This window comes from Micropterus dolomieu, linkage group LG07 (assembly GCF_021292245.1).
Source record: "Micropterus dolomieu isolate WLL.071019.BEF.003 ecotype Adirondacks linkage group LG07, ASM2129224v1, whole genome shotgun sequence".
Taxonomy (NCBI): domain Eukaryota; kingdom Metazoa; phylum Chordata; class Actinopteri; order Centrarchiformes; family Centrarchidae; genus Micropterus; species Micropterus dolomieu.
The window spans coordinates 26,839,951-26,849,575 of NC_060156.1; the positions used below are offsets into that span (position 1 = coordinate 26,839,951).

Sequence of the window (9,625 nt, forward strand, 5' to 3'; positions counted from 1 at the left end):
TATTGCTGCGTCTGGGCTCTGTGTTTGTGGTGGTGGTGACTGACACTCTCCGTCCACTTCTGCAGGAAAGGAAGTTTGTAGGCGGCTCCAGTCAGATCAGTGAGTGCATGGCCAGGGAGCTGGGAGACCGAGTGAAGCTGCAGTCTGCAGTCTACAGGATCGACCAGATCGGAGACATGGTGGTGGTGGAAACGGTGGACAAACAGACCTACACAGTAAGCATATCAAAGCAGTAGTATGAGTCCGCTGCAGCCATATAGTGGTGGAAAGTAACTAACTACATTTACTCAAGTACTGTACTTAAAGGGTAACTATGGTATTTTTCAACCTGGACCCTATTTTCCCATGTTTTTTTGTGACTAATGTGGGCAACATACAAGGGTGTTACAACTGGCACCAGTGAAACAGAGCTGCAATGTAATCATTGTGTGATTATAAAAACAACTATTTTGGTCTGTGACCTTAGTGTCCTGTGTGGGACGGAGTTGAGTTAAATGTAAATGCTCCGTACTTGTATAGCGCCTTTCTAGTCTTTTCGACCACTCAAAGCGCTTTTACACTACATCTGCATTCACCAGTCATACACATTCATACACTGAGCCTAAGTGCTCAAACGGAAATTAACAGTCACACTCATTCATACACTGGCGGAACAGCCGCCAGGGGCAAATCGGGGTTCAGTATCTTGCCCAAGGCACGCAACCAGGGGGAGCCAGGGATTGAACTGCCGACCTTCTGATTAACGGCCAACCCGCTCTACCTCCTGAGCCACAGCCGCCCCAAAGAGTTGTAAGCAGCTCCACCAAAGAGAAATATTCCCTCTAAACTTCTCAGAGGGTTTCATTTTGAGGCCCATAAAGTTTAAAATGTCTTCTTTTTTTTTAACAAAAATAAGTTTATTTAAGAGAAAAGATGAAAAACTTTTTCCTCCTCCATCAATCATCTTATGACCTCTCAGATTTGTTTGGTGACCCTTGGTGACCCACCGGAACCACTGGACTAAACCACCCAACAGTATATAAAGTAGTTAAAACTAAAGCCCTACTTTTTTGATTATTTTACAATTTGCTGATAATCCTTCTGCACTGCAAGTAGTGTGCAGTATTTGTACACTGCATAATGTAACATAATGTGGTGTAGATATAATGTGTCCTTAGAGACGAGAAGAAAAAGATGATTAACATTATAACTCTGCCACCAAGGCAGTCTGAATCACAGCAGCTGGAAATATTGTTCTTTGCTGCCATCTACTGGTGACATGACAACCTGCTGCCTTGAGATGCAGCTCAAACTGCTTTTTATTTTTGTGTTTAAATCGCCTCTCTTTTTTGTGTGTGTGTGTGTGTGTGTGTGTGTGTGTCTTTGTCTTAGGCCAAGTACGTGATCGTGGCCACCCCTCCTGGTATGAATTTGAAAATACACTTTAACCCCGAGTTGCCGCCACTGAGGAACCAGCTGATCCACCGCGTCCCCATGGGCTCAGTCATCAAGTGCATGGTCTACTACAAAGAGAACTTCTGGAGGAAAAAGGGTACGCAGGAAGTGGGATAGTGGGAATGCCGTAGTAAACTTATTTGAAATTTTACACTGTTTTTTTAACACTTGTGCTCATGGGTGTGTCACCAGGATACTGTGGCAGCATGGTGATTGAGGAGGAAGGCGCTCCCATTGGCCTAACGCTGGATGACACAAAGCCTGATGGGAGTGTACCTTGCATTATGGGGTGAGAGCTCCTGCCAGTTCTCAGAGATAATACTATTATTACGTACTATAAAACTACAGGGCCACCTGAACATTTCACCTATGGGTAATTGTCTCATTCCAAGACCACGGACATTAAATGTCTGGCATTATTCTATATTTTTTTGTTTGTCAACAAATTCCATGAAAAGACTAAAACCATCACTGTATGAGTCCATCTCATAACACTTTCTGTGGCTCTCAGTTTCAAGCCCATTGGTTTCTACTTGAGATGTAACTCTTAAAAACAACTATATAGTTTAATTTTTCAATAAGGCTCAGTAATTTCCTAAAATAGCTGGGCTCTGTAGTTTTTAACAAACATTACTAAACCAGGCGTACATAGTGCATTTGGTGGGGACTACTTTCTGTTGTGGATTAATATTAATACACATTTGATGGAGTAGTGAGTATTTACAGCAGTAGGACAGTGTAAAATAATAAATAAACACAGAAGTGAAGAAAAATGTCACCCAGTGCAATGATGTGTTTTTGGAACAGTGGAGCTCTATGTAGGAATAAGATATAACAAACTTTGGATAAACACATAGTTCTTGTTAGCAGGATCAATTCACTGTCGGTTTGGGTCTTTTAAAATCAGAATCACAATTAGAAAGACCTTTATTGCCAAGTAGTATTTTACACGTACGAGGAATTTGCTGTGGTGATTAGGTGCTAGACATAAACATACAGTTGACATAAACAAATGGAATAAATATATATAAATGTGGAATAAACAGATGTGCAAGTGATAAACGAATAATAGAACTATGTGTACGAGAAAGAAGAACAATGTGGCAGTTATTCACATGTGCTTTATTCTGGATTTGTGTTGTGCTAACATTTTAATTGTAATATGCTGTTGTAAAGGCTGTTGAAAAGTCCAGTCTTTGTGAACAGGGACAATGTTGAAACAGGAAATGGCCTGCTTTCACAAAATTGGAATCACGCTGTTGTAAAAATGCAATAAAATATAATTATATTTATATTCATATTATGTGCATGTTGTAGCATTTAGATTGCACCAAAGTACACAAAATGTGTGGAAGTACTTATTAACTAGTGCAACGGTGTGCTTATTAGTGGATAATATTTCTATTTTCCCTCTACTCCAGATTCATCCTTGCCCACAAGTGCAGGAAGCTATCAGGGTTGACCAAAGAGGAGAGGTAGATGCATGGTGGAGATAATTCAGCAGATTTATACACTACCACAAGCTGCAAGAGTGTTTTCATCCAAACTCTTGTCTTATTGGGTTTTAGGTTGAAGAGGATCTGTGATATCTACTCCAAAGTGCTGGGCTCAGAGGAGGCTCTGCATGTGAGTGTGAATTCAGACTAACACGCAGGCACACAGCTACACTGCATCACTAGTTCAACCATTCATGTGTCCACTTTTGTCTGTCAGCCGGTGCATTATGAGGAGAAGAACTGGTGTGAAGAGGAGTACTCAGGAGGCTGCTACACGGCCTATTTCCCCCCAGGAATCCTTACCCAGTTTGGCAAGTAAGTCACACACATACTAGCTTCTTTTTTTTTTTTTTTTTAAATCATAACCCACTAACTGTCAAGTTGAGCGTTGTTTAAAGGGCGGTCGTAGTGTAGGCACCAGGCACATCTACACCGAATGTGTCCAGAACGTAGTCGACCTCTGCTGCATTAGCGATGTCAGTTACAACAAGGTGAGATGTTTTCTAAATCATTAGCAGATTGTGCAGCACAGATGTCAGCATGGCCTCGTCTGCCATGACACACACACACACACACAGATAAATTTGCTAATGGAAAATATTGTGTCTTGATGCTCAATATTTTTATTTTCCAAATCCATGCTGGTTTTTGACAGATGTTTTGATCTTATAGGGTAGAAAACCCACATTATCTTTGCAAAATGTCTTGCCATCCAGTGAAAACAAAATATGTGTTCAATCCAATTGCAGTGTGTCAAAACTGCAATAACCTTCCTCTTTAAAATTTGACATTTGTCCAGGTAGGAGAAATTGCAACATTCAATGAAAGATTAATTTACACAAAACAGAGTTTGGGCCAGAGGCAAACAGCCATAATACCAGAGACTTATGTCTCTATTTAATTAAAGGCCTCCTTATAAAGCAGCTGAAACTTTATAACCTCTCTGTGTGTTTTCCTGTCTCCAGGGTGCTGAGGGAGCCGGTTGGCAGGTTGTACTTTGCAGGCACAGAGACGGCCACAGAGTGGAGTGGCTACATGGAGGGGGCAGTGCAGGCTGGAGAGAGAGCAGCCAGAGAGGTCAGAGCAACCTCAAAACACTGCCTTCAGAAACCATCCGCTGATATTTAGAACATGTGTATTTGTTGTTTCAAGGTTTAAGTTTTACTTTAAAACATCATCAGTTAAAGGTGCAGATGAAACAAAAAACAGGTATGTCTGGTGTCAATTAGACCTCTGACATCATCAGCCTAATTGATGCAACTGTACAATCAGCTGACACATTATTAATCAGGCCGATGTTTCCTAACACCTCTGCGTGCGCCTGATGATGGCTGTAAAGAAGTAGTTAGACATTTTGGACAAAATGAATAATTCTTGCCAAGAGTTAGATGAAAGGCTCAGTGAATGGAGGGAAACAAATAGTTCTGATCATACTGTTATTAGTTATCAAAAGGGGATCACATAAAAAAAAAACTAAATGCCAGGGGGGACTAAAATGTCTAGAGTCAGAAACTAAGAAATGCCTGAGGACAGACCTTTTTATGTATTTGATGTAGTCTGAAGTGAACCCAAACAGTAATATTAGGTTATCTTGGCTCAACTGTTAAGTATCTGTGTTGTGTGATCATATAACATAATCAAGAGCCCAAAGGCATCCAGGAATAACTTATATGTAGGTACATTTATTGTGTCACAATATAACAAGTTATAGAGTGAAATTGTGTTTTGTAACTCCCTACTGCTACATAGCAGACAATATACATTAATACAGAATCAATTGTAAAAATGGGAAACAGAAATAAACTATCTTCACTGGAGCAGTGCTGAGGATGAATTTGAGCTTAAAAGTCTGATAGCTTGAGGGAAAAAGCTGCTCAGCAGTCTGGTGGTGCGGCAGCTGAAACTTATATCTCTTCCCAGAAGGCAGCGGGGTGAACAGGCTGTGGCTGGGTGGGTACTGTCCTTTAGTATCCTTTGGGCTCTGCACAGGCACCTCACCAATGATCTTCGGAGCAGTTTTAATCACCCGCTGCAGAGCCCTCCGGTCCTGTGCCGTGCTCATCCCATGCCAGTTAGTGATGTTTCCAGTCAGGATGCTTTCTATTGCTCCTCTGTGAAAGCTGACAAGAACTTGGCGTGGGAATTTGGCCTTCTTAAGCTTCCTCAAGAAATACAGTCGTTTCTGAGCTTTCTTCACCAGCGTGGAGATGTGAAACGACCATATCAGCTTCTCTGTGATGCTGTTTCCCAGGAACCTGAAACTGTTCGCCTGTTCCACCTCAGCTCCACTGATGTAGACAGCAGTGTGTGTCTTTATCTCCTTTTTCCTGAAATCAACCATGAGCTCCTTTGTTTTGCTGACATTGAGCAGTAGGTTGTTCGCTGTGCACCACTCTACAAGATTATCAATGCTTTTATGCTAGTTTTTCCATTTTTACAATACATGCCTATAAAACAATTCAATTTAATATTTCTTACATATAATATAATACTCTGTACAGGTAGAATGTCTCAATATTCCTGTGCTACTTGTTGCTCACAGATAAACTTCCTCCACCTCCCTGGCCCCCATCCAGCATTAGCATTATGTGTGCTTTAAGGAGTTTTTTGGGGAGTTTGTGAACTAAGGGGCAATTTATACCAGGGTCTTAGCAGGGTCACACCAACAAACTGAAATGCATGACATGTTGAAATAAATTAACAACCCATGTGTTCTGTTGCAGATCATGTGCGCACTGGGTAAAATCCACCAGAGTCAGATCTGGCAGGAGGAGCCCAAGTGTACGGTGAGCGAAATCTTTCTAAATATATTTAAACCAAATTAAACTCAAAAGCCAAGTAAATGTAACATAAAGCCTTTTCCTCCTTCTGTCCCTCCAACAGGAAGTCCCAGCACTCCCCTTTGTCACCACCTTCTGGGAGAGGAATTTGCCTTCAGTCGGTGGTCTCCTCAAGTTCATGGGATTCTCCACCTTCCTGTCTGTTGCCACCGCAGCCGGTCTGATTGCCTACAAGAAGGGCCTCCTCCCCCGGAGTTAAACTGTCCACCCCGTCATCTCACTCCTCTGCATCTCAATAGACACTGTACTCTTGTACTTCTAGTGCACTACTTTATGGCCCAAACTACAACGTAGTGAACTATATAGGGTACATGATGTTTTTTGAGAAACGCCCTTCTGTAAGAAAGACTGTTCAGCTCACACAAAACACTAATGCGCCATCACTCTGTGTGCTGTCTGTTCACAAAAGAAAGAGCGAGTAAGACAAATAGTAACACGCTGATTAAAAGCTAAGAGGTTCTAGTTTGAGAGGAGAACTAATTTCAGTTTAAATCTATAATAAATCTGTGATTCAGATTGTGAAACCAATGAAGGAAAAAGAACAGACTCTGTTGTTAAAGTAATATTAATATTCCATACATTGCCAATGACATTCACATTCTTGATTACATGTGGGTTTCTTAACTCATCATGCTTTCTGTGTATGAGCTGTGTGTGCTTGTGTGCATGCTATGATGAGCATGCCTTTGTGAGCGTGAGTTTGTCAGTTGTGTACAAAGTGTGTGTGTGTGTGTGTGTGTGTGTGTGTGTGTGTGTGTGAGTGTGTGTGTGTGTGTATGTGTGTCTAATTACCTCTGCTGATTTTAGGTGCTGATTTATTCTGGCCAAGCAGCTGTAGCTGTTTGATGAGATCCAGCAACATCAGAATCGAATAGAACTGTGCCATTGCCCATTACAGAATCACAGAGGAGGTTTAAGTATAAGGCTGGTGATATTCTAAATGTCTCTTATTGTCAACAAATCCCATGAAAAGACCAAAACCAACAATGAACTGATTATTTTATCAAATATTGTCTGTGTTGCATATATACACAGCTGATATATCTTGTTCCTCTGTGCCATAGAGTTCCATCACAACAAAATAAATAAAAATGAGCCACATTGTTGCAGTGGGTCACATGATCTTTCGTTATGAAGAACATGGGCACTGTTGTGTATTTAATATCAATCCCACATGCACCATCCTGCTGCTGTAAATACTCACAACCGCACCAAATGTGTATTACACTGCTGTGTAAAATACTCCCCATCTACTGTGCCTAGTTGTTTTAAAGTGTCTTCAGACTGAATGCAAAGTGTCCTGGTGTTATTTGCGCAAATTTGTGTTTGTGACTGCATAAACTGGCAACGTGTGTGCAGTGTGGCTGTATTTATGCTTTTATTAGTATTTATGAGTTTTATTTGAGCACTTACGTTCCAAAAACTGACCAGGAACTCCACCTTTCTGTTATTTCTCTGCAGTTATTCTCCTTTCTCGTCTTTATTCTGTACAATTATGAAGTGGAGGCTCAGCTCATTTGTCACACATTTTCAACTCCTTTGGATGTGTCAAGCCACTTCAATAGTATTTATACATCCATTTGCCTCAAAGGGCTTTACAATTTGTATAGCATACAGGAACCTTTTGTAGATTATTTTAAACGAATCCCTCAACACTATTCTTTTGCCAGATATTACTCACTAGCACATCAAATCCACGGCTGAAAATAGTCCCCAACAAATGCATTATTTACTCCTGTTTGAGTAATATTAACTAAAAATAACCAGCGCTCAGCTGCTTAAGGAAATTACTGATCCAATACCATATATTTATGACCCCTTTTCTTCAATTAGAAGTTAGGTGCTAACAGGTTAGGGAAGTTGAAAAAAGTATTGAGAGACTAATTCACTGTTGGTTTACATGAGATTTGTTGACGGTGAGAAAAATTATAATAAAAATGCATAAGAAGCCTTGTCCTTTAATTAAAACTTGTATTTAGGGGTAATGTAGTGCTACTAAGCTGCTCTCTATGGTTGTCTCTTGGTAAATGTAATGGTAGCATCCGAATGTATTTTCGTCAGACCAGATAAAACAAACTATTTGTTGCTGTATCGTGATCAGATTTTTCATTCATAATTCAGATTAACAAGCGTTGTAGCCAAAAAAAACACATTCTAATTGTTTAAAAAAGCGCAAAACTTATATTTGCGTTATTTTTGGAAGCCACTATGGAAAGATGTGAACAAGCCGCAGTTGCTCTGTGAAGTCCTCCAACAACAATGTTTGGATTCTCTTGACATTATGGAACCTATTAGATGCTTTATTGTCTTATCTGCTTATAGAGAATCTAATCACACTTGAAAAGTTTTGATTTGTTAAAGAGAGAGAAAACGGCCTCTTCTTAAAATGAACTTAATAAAACAGAAAGATGATACTGGCTTTTGGAGAAGCAAAATTCACGCTTCACAGCTGAAAAACACAGCTGACTACTTGCAGTAAACGGTAATCGTTGGATGAGTTGCACTGATGTCAGTGACCATTTGTCGGAGTAGAAATGTGTTTTTTCTGTAATATAATAGAAATCTAATTACAGCAGTAGATGTGAAGAAAACCAATCAACACATGACGCCTGACTCTAAAAGAGTGTCCTCAGTTAGTGCATTTGTTTTGAACGGCATTGTACTGTGTGTGCACCTCTGTATGCAGTACTCTGGTCCCAAAGACTGGTGTGTGTCTGTGTGTGTGTGTGTGTGATCTGTTGTGCCTTAATGGAAGTCATAGTGTTTTTGTCATTTTTCTCAAGTGCCTGTGTGACTCTTGACACTCTTTGCCCTTCCTCCCCTCCCCTCCCGCCTGCACTGGAGGTGAGAGGTCAGATGGACCGGGTCCACTGGTTTAAGGCGTCATCAGTAACCATCAATACACAGGGACCAGCTAAACAACTCCGTGTCCCTCTTATCGTGTCCCAAACCTTTCATTTTTAACCATTCCCTGTATTACCTGAGTTACGTCCTCAGTATAAACTTGACTCAGGTAAAGCCAGGTGTATGAACACGGTGTCGGCTGTGAATAATAAAGCTCAGACTGCTTATCTCCAGTGAAGCCAAGTCTGTGTGTGTGTACTTTGTATTGCGATTGCAGTGCAGTCTCCTCTTGTTGTGGTGTCTCTCTAGCTGCTTAACTTCACCCTGTGTGCACTGACCTTTGACCCCCCCACCCCTTACTCACCTCACCTACTCATCCCAGCACATGCACTGGTTTTGCGCTCTCCCAAGTTAGAAGTCATGATTGGACAATGATGTCGCTCACGTTTTAACCCATCTCTGACTTCAGTGGACAAACAAAGCCAGCACACTCTGTCCGTCCCTTCCAAAGTACATTACTCGCACCATCAGCAGACATAATGTTCGGATATCCACTATCCGATCCTTCTTCATTGTTTTCTGGAGACCTGAGACTGTTCCTCCATCCCCCTTGTCCTTCTGTGCATTTGAGCCTTGTTAACTTTTCCTGTGACACATTCTTTAATGTCTTTGATTCCTCAAAAAAAAGCTGGTGATATTTAACAGAAATGTGAAATAAATCTTTTACTCGTCTTAAACTGTTCTTGTGTATCATTTTGTCTATTTCTTGGGTGGGGATGCAGCTATGTGTATTATGTCTACTCAAAGTGATGCCTAAATAACATTACAAATGGGTGTCAGGCTGATGTATTTATTGTCATCAGGACCAGTAACTTACCAGCTAGGATGGCCTAACTGCAGAAGACACAACACCATTGCAATGCTTTAACACTGCGAGTTGTGAATGAGGTCCAAAATTAGCTGTCAAAATAAAGCTGATTGGAAATATACATCATTTTTGAGCATGATGGA

The 9,625-nt window shown here is 40.8% G+C and overlaps 1 protein-coding gene across 1 annotated transcript in view; it reads left to right on the forward strand.

The window, feature by feature from the left end:
* Positions 1–9,351, forward strand: part of mao (monoamine oxidase) — a 39,965-nt gene extending 30,614 nt beyond the window's left edge. The window contains exons 7-15 of the mRNA XM_046053835.1: positions 66–215; positions 1,372–1,531; positions 1,627–1,723; positions 2,856–2,909; positions 3,003–3,060; positions 3,148–3,245; positions 3,896–4,007; positions 5,654–5,716; positions 5,814–9,351. Of these exons, the coding sequence (XP_045909791.1) occupies positions 66–215; positions 1,372–1,531; positions 1,627–1,723; positions 2,856–2,909; positions 3,003–3,060; positions 3,148–3,245; positions 3,896–4,007; positions 5,654–5,716; positions 5,814–5,969 (948 nt within the window). The 3' untranslated portion in view covers positions 5,970–9,351. The remainder of the gene's footprint in view (positions 1–65; positions 216–1,371; positions 1,532–1,626; positions 1,724–2,855; positions 2,910–3,002; positions 3,061–3,147; positions 3,246–3,895; positions 4,008–5,653; positions 5,717–5,813) is intronic.
* The last annotated feature ends 274 nt before the right edge of the window (positions 9,352–9,625 follow it).